The 14,954-nt window shown below is 51.4% G+C and overlaps 1 protein-coding gene across 1 annotated transcript in view; it reads left to right on the top strand.

Annotated features, from left to right (window-relative positions):
- Positions 1-14,954, top strand: part of LOC122189018 (SH3 and multiple ankyrin repeat domains protein 3-like) — a gene marked incomplete at its 3' end in the record, with an annotated part of 82,253 nt that overhangs the window by 37,513 nt on the left and 29,786 nt on the right. The window contains exons 4-7 of the mRNA XM_042887788.1: positions 2,197-2,305; positions 12,271-12,422; positions 12,998-13,165; positions 13,905-14,021. Of these exons, the coding sequence (XP_042743722.1) occupies positions 2,197-2,305; positions 12,271-12,422; positions 12,998-13,165; positions 13,905-14,021 (546 nt within the window). The remainder of the gene's footprint in view (positions 1-2,196; positions 2,306-12,270; positions 12,423-12,997; positions 13,166-13,904; positions 14,022-14,954) is intronic.

The raw sequence follows: 14,954 nt of genomic DNA, 5'->3' as shown, positions 1-14,954 counted from the left end.
GCCTCTACAGCACCCCTCAAGGCTGGCCTACAGTGGCCCTAGAGCTCCCTCATAGTGACTCTACAGCTCCTCATGACCCTACAGCCCCTCCTGGCAGCCCTACATCTCTCTCATGGTGTCCCTACATCTCTTTATGGCCCTAAGCTCCTCATGGTGGCTCTACATCTCCCTCATGGTGTCCCTACAGCTCCTTATGGCCCTAAGCTCCTCATGATGGCTTCACATCTCCCTCATGGTGACCCTACAGCTTTTCACGGCAGCCCTACAGCTCCTTAAGTCCCTACAGTCCCCTCATGTTGGTCCTACTGCTCCTCCTGGCCCTACAGCTCCTCATGGCCCTACAGCTCCCCATGGTGGCCCTGCAGCTCTTCAGTTCTTAACCTCTTTGCTCAGCCCTGTGCTGTGCTCCCGATGTTGGTACTGGTTCCAATGGTGGTTGAACCATTTAGCTGCTCTATGGGGTGCCCCAGGGCTCTGAGCTGGGGGTCCCATGGGGCATTCCAGTGCTGGAGGCACCGGGCAGCTTGTGGGAGAGGCTGTGCAGAATGAGAGGATCTTGATGCGAAGGTTTGAGGTGTGCACTGACCAAGACGTCTCAGTTAGCAATTTCCCATCCCTTTGCTTAATCCCATTTCTGTTATTTCTCACCTCTGCCCATTGGCAGAGTGCTGGGAGATCTCTGAGATGTAGCAGAGTGCTTTCCATGGATGTGTGTTTAAAAATGGGGGTCTCTATGTCTCCATGCTCAGGGCAGTGCTTAATTCGAGTGGAACAATGGGTTTCCCCAAGTTTATTCTGGAAAACAACTTAATTGATTTAATTACATCTACATCAGCTTAGGCCTTGAGCTGAACATCTGGGGCACACAGCACAGCAGGTGGAAGAGAATGGTTTTCTATTTGTTATTTAACTTCTGAAGTCCATCTGCTTGACAAATTAGTTTTGAAGCTTTGCTGTGGATTTGATCTGAAGGTAGATGAACTCTGGAATGTTTAGAAATTCAGGATAGTAATTGATTTCTCCCAGAGAGAAATTCCATGCATGGCCTTATTAGAGCCCATGTAGTGCATGGGACTGTGATGTTGAATGCCACATCCTGGAGTCGAGGCTGCCTCCCTCTGCATTCTCCTTTTGCTCGTGCACTTTTGCTTCAGTTTCTTGCAAAATGCAGAAGCTGTCATTAAAAGTCGACGCCGTGCTGATGTGGGCTCAGCTCTGCCAGCACGAATCTGGAAGATGGGCGCTGCAGTTACCGTGTGCGTGGCATTGGCTGTTGGGAGGAGCATGGGGGATGTGACCCAAAGGTCTGCAAAGCAGTGCTGGGAGCATGTGTGAAATGTTTTCAGTCCTGTCGGCCTGCCTGGCAGAGCGATAATTCCTAGAGGCTGGAAATCTATTAAACAGTGTATGCATCAAGTGTAGCTACCCAAAAGGGGAAAAAAGAGAAAAGCCTCACAGCCAAGGCCAGCCAGGCAGGCTTCAAGGAGTCCTCTGAGCTCTCAGGAGAACAAGATTTAGTCTCTGGCCAAAGACAGAGAATGGCATCGTGAACAAAACACGATTTTGCAGCCGTAGCTGCGACACCACATGATGAGAGCTGGTGACTGTGAAGCTGGTCTTTCTTCCTGAGCGTTTCAGAGTAGTTGGCAAGGAGGCGATGCACCGTCAAAGTGAGCTGGTGACCTCAGGAGGTGCAGTGCTGCTGCAGGATGTGGGCAAAGCCCCCGATGCTGTGTCAGTGGCAGTGCTGCTCAGCACCTTCCATAGCTGTCTCCATGCTGCCCGGTTGGCAAACACTGCAGTGTGTGTTTGGGGATGTGTCCGTGTCACAGGCGTGTGCAACACGTGTCTGCCCTCATGGGGTGTGAGCAGGGGGCTGTGGTGTGGGCAGGGGGGGGTGGCTGGTGGCCCCAGTGCCTTCCTTGGGGTGGTCCAGCGATGCCAGGCGTGGGCAGGAAGGGCCTCGTCCTGCACAGGCCTGTGGTGTGCCCTCAAACAGGACGTGCACCCTATAGGAAGTAGGGCTTCAGGGACCTGGGAATGAATATGTGCCCTGGCTCCTCATGGGTGCTGCTCTGATGTTGTGCTGGTTGCCTTGGGTCTCTCGGATGGGGATATTCCTCTGGTGGCTTCTTTCCTCATATCGGGGTGTTAATGCTACGTATTGTGTGTTTTCCTGGGGCGTCACGGCTGCAGGCAAACCTGAAGAAGTTCATGGAATACGTGCAAATGCTGAACGCGGAGAAAGTCTGCAGGCTGCTGGAGAAAGGACTGGATCCCAACTTCCACGACCCGGATACTGGAGGTGAGATTGGCCTCTCCAGAAAGGGGGAGATGGCAGAGCAGGGCTGGGGGAGAAAGTGTCCAGGGGAAACAGTGGGAATCTGGGCAGTGAATCATAGAATCATAGAATCATAGAATCACCAAGGTTGGAAAAGACCTCAAAGCTCATCCAGTCCAACCGTTCACCCATTCCCAATAGCTCCCACTAAACCACGTCCCTCAGCACAACATCCAGTCTTTCCTTGAACACCCCCAGGGTCTGTGACTCCACCACCTCCCTGTGGTTGTTCCTGGTGGGCATAGCAAGTGATGGGTTGTGTGAAGGGGAAGGTTTGCTGGATTTCTTAGTAGTGTGTCTTAGATCTCGGAGGTCTTTGGAGCACAGAGTTGTGGAAGGCCGTTGGCAGAAGATACTGTGTGGGGTGAGAAAGATGCATTGTCTGGGCATGAGGCACAAAATGAGACAGCTGTGAGGTTGTGCATCTTTCAGATGGGATTCTGGGGAGGACGGGGCAGTCTCTGGGACTGGCACATTGAGGGAACGTGGAGTGTCTTTGTGAAGCAGTCAGAAGGCTGGAGAAATGTTTTGGAGGCCAAGACAATCAAATCTTGGCTTCTGGGTTTCTCAGTGTTGTCTTTAAATTTTTTCCCCACCTTATGGAGGTCAGGGTTTGGAGCGTTGGCTGTTGGGTTTTACGCAGGCTCCAGGGTGCAAGGAGTGAGAATCAAACTCCCATGTCTTTTCCTTGAGAACAGAGGATGGGAGGATCTGTCTCTGGTCCCGGCTGAGGGCTCTCATGGTCTTGGGAGAGGAGCTGCTGGTTTAGTTATTTCTGTTTTCAAGCAATGTTTTTTTATGATCAGTTACTACGGAGTTGGAACTTCTGCTTGCGAATGATGGGCACATTTCCAGCTCACGAGCAGGTGCCAATCTGATGATTAATTTTCCGTGTCTCTGGCTCAGCTGGACGGCTCCTCAGGTTGGTTCTGAAGCTCTGGCTTCTCTGCATGAGGAGTTCTCATGTGCCCAGACGGCTGTTCTGCCATGCCATCAACGGGCACGGCGTGGTTCGGGCGCACTGTTAACCTCTCCAGTCCTTTCTGACAATGGAGCTGCACCCAGGCTGTTCCTTGGGATGGCTCTTGGCCTCTGCCAACTCCTGGGCTGGAAAGGTGAAAGTTGACTCAGCCAAACTGACAGAACCATTCAAACTCAGCCAGCAATGTTTGTTTTGTTCAATTTACTGGTGTAGCCACTCTGTTTGGTCCTGATGGACAACTGCTCCTATGACAAATAAACCATTAGCAGCATACGAGCGTGATCGCTCTCTGCCTTGGAGCATGCCCAAGCAGATCAGCTCTGCTTTTCACTTCTGCCCAAGCCCTTTCGAGCATTTGGAGGGACATTTCTTTAAAAGAAAGCCCTCTGCTCTTCTGTAGCTGACTCGGTTTTATGAAGTGTGTCGTATTGTAGAGTGCAGTGAGCTCGAGGAGATCATAGAGTGGTTTGTTTGGGAGGAGACCTTAAAGCCCATTCAGTACCAACCCAGTGCCACAGGCAGGGACACCTCCCAGCAGGTCAGGATGCTCAAAACCCCATCAATGGAGCTACAGAAGGTTTGGGTCTGATGTTATCTCATGGAATCGTAGCATCACCAGGGTTGGAAAAGACCTCCAAGATCATCTAGTCCAACCACCCACCTATCACCAATATTCCCCGCGAGCTATGCCTCTCGAAACAACATCTAAGTGTTTGTGGAACACAGAGGGTTGGAGGCTGATAGGAAAACAGGCTCATGTGTACTGCGAAGAATCTGTTAAATACAGAGGAGTATTTATGAGAAAAAAAACCACCAAAGCAAACGAACCAAAAAAAAGCACCTGATACAAACCGTCATCTGATTCCAGTTCAGAACTGACAGCAAAGCTGGATGTTATGAGCTGTGAAAATTACACTGGAACAGAGGGAGTCCTGGACACCTCACTCCGAGCCCCAGTTCTTCTTCAAAAACACACAACCCTTTCTTGCTTCGCGGTCTGTTTTGTGAGCGTGAGAGAATGACGTGGGGCTGCTGTTCAGTACGCGTGGCTTTCTGGAATTTAAGAGCAGGCTGTTCCACCACCCAACCTGACCTCCTGCACCCAGGGGATCCTCGTCACCCTGTGCGTGTGTTCAATGAACAGAGCTGAAACGCATTTTCCATGAAGTCATCAATCCTGATTCAGGGAACAGAAGATCCGCGCTGTTCCTTCGTAATTTGGTTAATCACCCTCGCTGTTTAAAATTCGTGTCTTATTTAAATTTGTATGCTTCAGCTTCCAGCTGTCGTTACACTTTATCTTCTAGATTAAGGAGCACTTTAGTACCTGATATGTTTTCGCATGAATGTATTTATATGTGGTAATCAAATCAACATTTAATCCTTCTTCCCCTAATTAAAGAGAGGCCGAACTCCTTCAGCCTTCCACCTGAAGACGCTTTCTCCTGTTTTCCCATCACTTCTGAGTGAGTTTTGAGTCACTGCTCCATTTCTAAGAGGTCAGCTGGAAGGCAGACACCAGGCACATTGCTGTGCAGTGCTCCCCTGCATATCCCTGCTGTCTGTGTCCCATGGCAGCGACCTCACTGGGGAGGACCCGGATGGCCACACATTGCTGGAGCAGACTCTGTGTCACACCATGGCCTGTGTCACCTGAACCATAGCAAACCACAGGAGTTCCTTGCTTGGTAGCTTCGCTTTGGTGGGGCTGCTTTGCTCCCATTGACTTCCACACAGAGGTGAGGTGGGAGCACGCTGCTCCCTGCAGGGCTGCCAACCCTTCCCCAGGAGCATTTTGCAAAGCCGTGACCAAGGCTGTAGGGCAGAGCATCTCCTTCCTCACATTCACTGGGCTCAGGTGGATCCTGAGGGATTGCCACGGCTTTTGCTTCTGGTTCTGCATTGCCCAGCCCTGATTGCTCTCCGTAATCATCCCAGCTTCGTGTCGCCTACAAATCTGATCAGAGATTTGCATTGACTTCAAGATAAGATTTACTTCAAGATGGCCAAGTCCAGCACGTTGGAGAACCCCTTCAGCCAACCCCTTTCTGCTTCTCCTGGCTGGATTTCCGTTCATCTGAAGGACGTGGAGCTGACATTTGGTGCTGCTTGTTTTCCACATTGGGTAGGGCTGTGCACGAGCCTCACATCAATGCAGCTATCAGCATCATCTCTGTGAATCAGAAGCAAAGGGGTTACATGTGAGCAGCAGGACCTTCTTACTGTAAAATCTGACTGGTCAATGTGACAACACAGGTATTCTTCAATCCTGTGTCACTTAAATTCCGTATAAATTTCCCAATCTTTCCCAAGATTGGCGTTAATTTTCTGACTTCTTGGTTCATGGATCATCTTAGTCGTCCCTTTTTGTGTCTTGACCCAACGCTGCTGTTCTTCTCATCTTTTTGGATGCCCCAGTACTTCAAAATGTGTTTGAGTTTAACTTTACTGGCACAGAAAGATCTTCAGGGAGAAGTTAGGAAGGATGATACACCACATTTTCTAGAAGTAAACAACTTCTTCAAGTGCAGGTAGCTTATCTCAGAAATCCCATTTTGGTGATAGAAAGGAAAACAGCATTTCCTCAGCAGCAAAATTAGCAATAACCATCGGTCATTTCGCTTTCTGCATTTGTTACCAATTATACACTGCCTATCTGACGAGGGCCTGGGAAATCATTTGGCGCTCTCTAATTTAAACAACAGCAACAAGACCCCTCTCTGACAGCCCTTTGCCACGCCAGATGTGGTTTTCTTTACTCCTGTGCCATTAGTTCCTGTTCTTGTCCTTCATTTCCTACTTTTCGGTTCATGCTGACCACTATTTCCTTGTGTCCTGCCGTTAGAGCTGGGGTTGTAACTGCTGCTGTCCCTTCACTGTTGACCTGGAAGGTCCTCTTCAATTTATGGAGCCGTATCCTTTCTCCTTCAAGAACTCTCAGTCACCTTTTACTGTTTGATTGTAAGCTTCCCGTGTTTCCGTGCTCCACGTCCTTCAGATGAACTGAAATCCAGCCAGGAGAAGCAGAAAGGGGTTGGCTGAAGGGGGTCTCCAACGTGCTGGACTTGGCCATCTTGAAGTAAATCTTATCTTGAAGTCAATGCAAATCTCTGATCAGATCTAATTTCCCTTGGTTGATTCCCATAGGAAGCATCAGATATCCCCCGTTTGGTTGGGGCCCCCAGCTCCCTGTGCTGTCCTGTGCTGATCAAACAGCAGTGAAGTGTTTAACAGATTCCTATTCATTACACTGAGACCCAGGGAAGCATTCCTGTATGCTCACAAAATGAGATATCTTACTGCCTGTAAGTTGGGACATTCGGCGTTTGCTTTCAAGCTGAATTTGCCCTGGCAGTGAGAGCATTAATTTATACAACTTGGTGACCAACACTTGGAGGTTAAGGAGCTTTTTCTCTTTACTGGTGCATAACAAAGGCTCACGAAGGACCTTTTGTTACTTCTGACACTGCTCCACACAAACCCCAGGCCCTGTTCTCAACCATTGGTGGCCATACAACAGGTGATTTGAGCAGGGATTTTAACGTAAACTCTTTCTCTGGGCCTCCTTGCCCCCTCAATACGTTCCCATTCTCGTTGCAATCAGACATTCTTCGTTTTCTAAACTGAATTTTCTGCAAGTTTCAGTAATGACAATGATGTCAAACTTCTTATTACCGTTAGAAGCAGTCCACATCCTTTTTCCTGTTATCCAGTCTCCTCGTACTTCGAAATGAACAAAGAGGAAGAAAAATCTTCCTCTCATTCTTTATCAAATGGGCTTAATTACTTCTGACACGGTGCGTTTGTGCAGTGTTTCCCTCTTTGGAATTGTTTCTCTAATGTTCTTGATTTAATGTCTTTCTAATTGTTCTACTTAAGTCTCAGCCAAGATTATTATCTCACCTCTCTGTGGAGTGCAGGTTGTTGACTGTGAAAATCCTTTAGCACGGCCCAGTGTTCCTCAATCCCAACCTCCTCAGTTTTGCTCCCCATGCTGTGGCTGCCGATTCCCTTCTGCCATTCTCTGCACGATGCCATCTCCTGCTTGTGGGTCTGAAAGGAGCTCTGGGATGAACTCGTGAACTTCTCTATCCTCCAGCTCTCCAGCAGTGTCCTCGTGTCCCATTACTGCCAAATCTCTTCAATTTCACAATCTCACCCAACACCGAAGGACAACGCTGGGCTGCCCTCACCTTTTCTGCCGAGATGCGACACAAACACGTGGCTCCGTGCAGAGGCACAGCTCTGGGCTCTGGTTCCTCTTCCAGCTGATGGCAAAGGCACGTGGGCCTCGCTCAGCCACTTCCAATCCTCGCCTTCCACTGGTCACCAAATCACATTTACTGTTCAGGGCTGCTCCTTTCCCTTTGGAGGAGGGAAAACGCAGTGCGTCCAGCTTAGCGTGGCGTTTCTACTCGTACAGTTGGAGGAGATCTATGCCTGAGAAGAGGGAACCATATCCCGATGAAACTCCTGTTTGCCAGGAGTTTCCTCCTAAGGTGTCTTCACAACTGATTTACTGACGAAACTGGAGTTTCCTAAGTTTCTGGATGAAAGATGGAGAGGATGCAGGGATCCCCTGTGGCAGTGTGAGTGCAGCATTATGGGTTATGTGGTCCCATGACCGTTATCAGCAGGCAGTCGTGTTGGTGTGGTTTGGTACCCCATATGTGTAGGGTCAAGGTAGAATAGAATAGACCAGGGGGAAGGGACCCACAGAGACCATCAACTCCAACTGCCTGACTGCTTCAGTGCTATATCGACTGTTAAAGCAGTTCATTGAGGGCATTGTCCAGATGCCTCCTGAACACGGGACATCACCCACCTCTCTGGGATGTGTGTTGCAGCATCTGGCCACTCTCACATTGGAAGAATGCTTCCATATGTCAGATCTGAGCCTTCCCAGGCACGATGCTCTGTCCTTCCCACCCATGCTACCATTGGCTGCCAGGAGATTGGTACGTCCCTCTCCATTTTCCCTCCTTGGAGACTTGGCTTTATGGTCACAGAATCACAGAACTGTAGGGGTTGGAAGGGAACTCCAGAGCTCATGGAGTCCAACCCCCTGCCAAAGCAGTTCCTACAGCAGGTCACACAGGTCGGCATCCAGGCAGGTCTGGAACATCTCCAGAGCAGGAGACTCCACCACCTCCCTGGGCAGCCTGTTCCAGTGAACAGTGGGACCATAGGGACACGTTGGGACCCATAGACTCCCCCACCTCCCTGGGCAGCCTGTTCCAGTGCTCCTCACCTCACTGCACAGCCGTTCCTTCGCACATTGGTGCAGAACTTCCTATGCTGCAGTTTCCGGCCGTTTCCCCTCGTCTTGTCTCCACTCACCACTGAAAAGAGTCCAGCCTCGCCATTCTGCCCCCCACACCTCAGATATTTACAGACCTGGATCAGCTCCCCTCTCAGCCTTCTTTTCTCAAGGCTGAACAGACCCAGTTCCCTCAGCCTTTCCCCATAGCAGAGATGCTCCAGGCCCCTCACCATCTTGGTGGCCCTCTGCTGGACTCTTCCCAAGAGCTCCCTGTCTGTTTTGTACTGGGGAGCCCAGAACTGGACGCGGTGCTCCAGGTGAGGCCTCAGCAGGGCAGAGCAGAGGGGGAGGATCACCTCCCTCGACCTGCTGGCCACGCTCTTTTTAATGCACCCCAGGATGCCATTGGCCCTCTTGGCCACAAGGGCACACTGCTGGCTCATGGCAACCTGTCGTCCACCAGGACACCCAGGTCCCTCTGTGCAGAGCTCCTCTCCAGCAGCTCATCCCCCAACCTGTACTGGTGCATGCAATTATTCCTCCCCAGATGCAAGACTCTACACTTGCTTTTGTTAAACCTCATCTGGTTATGGTCAGTGCTTTGCTGTTCTCTGAACAAAGCAGACCTGAGCAACGTGCTTTCAGGCTAAGATACTGTGACCCTGGTGCAGGAATCCTCCCAAAATCACAGAATCACAGAACGGCCAGGGTTGGAAGGGACTTCAAGGATCATGGATCTCCAACCCCCCAACCACATGCAGGGCCACCAACCTCCACATTTAATACTGGACCAAAAGCTGGGGACCTTGTCTTTGTGAGCAGAGTCTCCACTCTGCTGGAGGTGGTATTTCCCAGACACTTCCATCTCTCCTGACCACGGTCCCCCCTCCCTCCTTAGGTGCTGCCCCTGCCTTCCAGCTCTGTGCAGTGAGCTCTGCCTCCCCCACCCCCCATCTGGATGCTGCCTTTCCCATTTTGCTCAGGCTCAGCTGAAGGCAGCGTACATCAAATGCTGAAGTGGGAAGTCTCAGTAATTATTCACTCTGCATGTCTTGAGTCAAGCACCGCCGCTGCGTTGCTTTACTTAAAGTCTCAATAGCTGCAAAGCCAAACGTCCCCTCTCCTGGATGCTTGGAAAACCCTGCTCTTCGAAAACCTTCATCCTTTCTTTGCTGAGAATACTCCTGTATTGAATTTTTAACCCAGAGCTTTCAGGTCTATCAGCAAAATGATGGTAATGTGAGCAGCATTCCAACTGAGGTTTCAAGAGAAGGAGCAAATAAATGGCCAGATTTCCTGCGCTTGTATTTAGCAAAGATAGCACTTATGCACTGCAGCTTTTTCTATTTATAATTTCTCATCTCTCCCTTGCAAAATCACTGTAGTAAATCTATCCTTTTTTTAGTCAAAACAGCATTGCTATTAGCTGTGCAGTTTTATCCTCTGGGTCTCTGGGGTAAGGCTGACAGAGATACTGCAAATAGCCCCGGACACCAAATGTTCCTCTCCACGTGGCCAGGCCTTCAGAGGTTTGGCTAATTGCAAACAGCCTTTATTCAACACCCTGCTATAAGAGCAGGGGGGGACCCATACCCATAATGTTCTGAAAGCTCCATCCTTCCCCATCTGAAGCTTTCTTCTTGAGCCACTTGCGTGCAACAGACAAATTTCCTTCCTCCCAGCCCGAAGGCTGTTGAAAACTGCAGCATTACCATCTCAGTGACTTTGGAGTATAGAACTGATTCACCCCTTCTCAGTTTCTGTAATGTTTTTTTTTCCTTCACCTCTTGACCCAGGGAAAAGAATATCCCTGCAGAAATTATTTATGGGTCATTATGGAGCGTCCTCCCATGGGGGCCTCCAAGGCCTGTCTGAATGCTGACCTGTGTGACCTATTGCAGGGTGCCTGCTTTTGCAGAGGGGTTGGACTCAGTGATCTCTTGAGATCCCTTCCAATCCCTGCAGTCCACGACTGTGTGATCATCCACGACCCCACTCAACGTATGGAAGTTAATGCAACCTGCACAGTTTCCAGAAAGCAGAGGTTCCCTTCCCACTCGGGATGTTCAGCGGTTCTATGAGTTCCCTCCTTCTGCCATTAGCATGGGACTTCTGCCTCCTCCGTCCCACCCTGGTAACTCCTGCCCCAGTGCTGAGCTCCCTGGAGATGCCAGAGGTCTCAGCCAGTCCCACCAGAGCTGCTCATGCCTTGTTGGACAAGAAGTTCTTTACCATGAGAGTGGTGAGGGGCTGGAACAGCTTCCCAGAGGGGCTGTGATGCCCCGTCCATCCCTGGTGGTGTTGGAGGCCAGGTTGGATGGGGCCCTGGGCAGCCTGGGCTGCTGTGCAATGCGGAGGTTGGTGGCCCTGCGTGTGGCTGCAGGGTTGGAGCTTCGTGATCCTTGATCCCTTCCAACCCAAACCATTCTGTGATCCTGTGGACAGTAATCAATACTGAGCAGAGCAGCAGCCAAGGAACAGAGGAATGAGAAGAAATGGTTGCATTCACAAAGGCACTTTCTTGGCTGTGTGCAGCAGTGCAAAGGAACTTCTGTAGGTTCTCTGGAGCTGCAGCCATTCTCCCTCCTGACCTCCCCAGCAAAGCACTCTCTTGTCTCCATCGTGTCCTGGAAGGGTTCAGGTCTGCTCTGCTCCCCCATTCAGGTTGTGGGCGGCATCTGCTGTGCTTCTTTCCCTTTTCTCTTATGGGCTTTGTGCACTTTGATTGCTTTAAGCGTCTGTTTGCATATGCACAGTTCCAGAAATTAGCAGAGTGTAACCACTAAAATCCTGGATTAGAGAGCGACCAGATGAGATTTAGCACTGGGGGTGGGCAGACTGTTGAAGGGGATTTCTGTAGGCTTTCCACTGCCTGCTCCAATTATAACCCCAGGTAGAGCAAGTCCTCGTGCACTGTGTGCTCCCTGGACATGGAGCCGTGTGTTGGTCCACACCTTGTTGCAGAGAGAAACAGAACAAGGGTGCTCTCTTTGACCTTGTTCTTCTCTTACCCTTTGCATAAATGCTGTGCCCAAATGTGTCCTTGCCTTCAGCCTAAGAGACAGCAATGATATTTCTGCCATTTGTTAAACTGCGAGCGTGTTCCTTTCCCTCTCCTCCAAGCTCTCATCCCACACCTGCGTTGAACTGGTGTGCAGTCTGCAGCCCATGGCCAGGCCTTCCATGTGCCAATGGGATGAGCTGCAAGCGCTGTGCCACTGGGGAGAGGAGGCTGGAGTGAAGGAGGGGTTGGTCTCCATCCTCATGGAACGGGGATGGGATGGGAGGGGATGGGCTCAGGGTGCAACAGGGAGGGTCGGGTTGGAATTGGGAACAACCTGTGCTGCAGAGAGCGGTCAGCACTGCACAGCTGCCCAGGGCAGCGAGGAGCCCCCATCCCTGGGGGTGTTCAGTGAGCACAGGGATGTGGCACTGGGGGACGTGGGCAGTGGGATGGGTTGGGGTTGGACTGGGGATCTCAGAGCTCTTTTCCAACCTCAGTGAGTCTATGGCTCTATGATTCTATGCACGGTGTTGGAGAAGATCAGCTGGTGTCCAACAGCAGGAGCTGACAGGGCTGTGCGCAGCTCCCTTATCAGCACGGGAATCTTCTGCAGAGCTGGAGGTGGGCAGCAGACGTGGCAGTGCCCACAGTTCTCACTTCTGCTTCTTGGGGTTCTGCAGAGTGTCCCCTGACGGCGGCGGCTCAGCTGGAGCTCAGCACTGAGATGATCAAAGCCCTGCGGAACGGGGGAGCGCATCTGGACTTCCGCACACGGGAGGGAATGACGGCGCTTCACAAAGCCGTGCGGTGCCGCAACCACGCGGCGCTGCTGGTGAGTCCAAATCCCAGTGCTGGTGAGTCCAAATCCCAGTGCTGGTGAGTCCCACATCCCAGTGCTGGTGAGTCCAAATCCCAGTGCTGGTGAGCCCAAATCCCAGTGCTGGTGAGCCCACATCCCAGTGCTGGTGAGCCCAAATCCCAGTGCTGGTGAGTCCACATCCCAGTGCTGGTGAGTCCCACATCCCAGAGTTGGTAATTCCCAGTTCTCAAGATCTCAGTGCTGGCTCCTTCTAGCACCCAGACCTCACATCGCTGCCTGCTCCATAGCTGTACGCCCACAGCATCTCTCCCATGCCGCTGCCATGGAGCACAGTGTGTGACAAAGATTTGCCACTGATGGCTCGAGCCTGGGGAGAGAAGGCTGAGCAGCACCGTGCTGTGACAGCAGCACTGGCCCCTCGTGGGTTGGTTATCCCCATGCGTGGAGCTGCGAGTGAGATGGGTGCATCTCCATCCCTGGAGGTGTTCGAGGATGGTGGGATGTGGATAGTGGGCATAGTGTGGATGGATTGGGGTTGGACCTGATTGGTCTTTTGCAAAGTTAACGGTTCTATGATTCTCCTGCAGACACTGCTGGATCTGGGGGCCTCCCCAGACTACAAGGACAGCCGGGGGCTGACACCACTGTACCACAGTGCCATGGTGGGTGGGGATCCCTACTGCTGTGAGCTGCTGCTGCACGACTACGCTCGGCTGGGCTGCGTGGATGAGAATGGCTGGCAGGAGATCCACCAGGTGAGGTGGATATGGGTGAGCTCTGCTGGGCCCGGCCCTCGGGTGCTGCAGGACACAGGGTTCTGATGGGTGCTGGGGGCTGCATGGCCAGCAGGGGCTGCGTTTCTGCTCAGGGGTTTGCAGGTGGGGTTCAGCTCTGTCCCACTGCAGGCCAAGCAGTTGGGCTGCCTCAGCTGCTACAGGGCAGCACTTTGGGATCTTGGGTCGACACCTGAGGAGCCTTGGGTACAAAACCAGAGTTCTACCTGTCCCTGTTTGGCACATTAGTAAGTGGATGTGGCAGAGGAATCACAGAACCATAGAATCACCAAGTCTGGAAAAGACCTCCAAGATCATCCAGTCCACACACCAGCATCTCACCAGTATTTCCCACTATACCACATCCTTCAGCACAACATCTGAACATTTCTTGAACACTTCCACGGGCAGCGGCTCCACCACCTCCCTGTGCAGCCCATTCCAGCACCTGGCCTCTCTTTTGGAGTAGAAATTTTTTGGATGCCCCATCCCTGGAGGCATTGGAGGCCAGGCTGGATGTGGCTCTGGGCAGCCTGGGCTGCTGGTTGGCGACCTGCACACAGCAGGGGCTTGGAACTGATGAGCACTGTGGGTCTTTGCAACCCAGGCCATTCTATGATTCTAAAGTCCAACCTGAATCTAGAAGAGGGGGAAGGATTCTATGAGGTTTTCCTGCTGCCCCTTCATTCTGTTTCTCAGTTGCTTTTCCCCCCTTCTGCAGGCTTGTCGCTATGGCCACGTTCAGCACCTGGAGCATCTTCTCTTCTACGGCGCCGACATGACTGCGCAGAACGCCTCAGGAAACACCGCTCTTCACATCTGTGCTCTCTATAACCAGGTACTCGGTGTGATTTGGGGCACGAGGACACAGAAAGCACAGGCAAGGAAGCTGCCCGAGGGCACAGTGTTGGACTGAGGCACCTCTAAGGGCTGCTGCAGCCCTAAGATCTAAGAAAGTCCTTCTGGGTTCTCCCACCGTCTGCCCAGGGCAAGGTGCTGCTGGTAGCACCGGTCTGATTTTGGATTTCTCAAGATCCATGGTTCATTCCAAGCTGTTTTTGCTCATTTACCACCTGAGCTGCTCCATAGTTGTTCCTGTGGTTCCTATTCCTTCACACCACACGCAGCAAACCCCCCATTGCTGGTGGGGAGGGAGCAGTTTGCCTGCCTGGAGGGCACTCATTTGGGTGCCTTCATTTCACATTGAGGAGAGCACCTGCCTCACGTGGGGCTTTTGGGGCAGCTGTCCTGGCACAAAAGCACAGAACATCTTATTACCAATCTGAATTTTAAAGAAGATTTCTCCTGTGATGCAGGGCATCATTTCTGTTTTGTTTTCTGTGTGGCCACTGACCTCAGTTCTAGAGGAATCGGGGGGGGTTGTGGAAGCTTTTCCTGACACCCACTGGCCTCTTTCCCAAATGTAGAGGTCAGTATCCAAGTGCTTCTCCTGTGGGATTTGTTCCTTCCTAGAGGTTTGATAGAGGTTTGATTTCCTACAGGTTGTGTGCATGGGTTTCGCTGTAAAGGGATTTATGTTTCTGAGGTGTCCAGTTTTAAGAATTGAATGCTGTTGTGATTAAAAATGTGGAATGGTGTATGGAAATTGATTTGTGGCTTTTTTAGGGGATGGATGTGCTCTGCTTGCTTGGGACTCTCCTACATGGGTGCCTGCCCCCTGGGGGGCCCATAGATGGGAATTAACAGCGTAGAAACACAGAGCATTGAAAACAAAAGCAAGAAATAGCTGTAGGAAGTAGCAGTACCTGGG

The sequence above is a fragment of the Lagopus leucura genome, unplaced genomic scaffold (genome assembly GCF_019238085.1).
Source record: "Lagopus leucura isolate 7727_CA_CO unplaced genomic scaffold, USGS_WTPT01 Super-Scaffold_100122, whole genome shotgun sequence".
In the NCBI taxonomy this organism is placed as follows: Eukaryota; Metazoa; Chordata; class Aves; order Galliformes; family Phasianidae; genus Lagopus; species Lagopus leucura.
The sequence above is the reverse complement of the archived record's forward strand: the minus strand, read 5'-3'. Positions and strand labels throughout refer to the sequence as shown.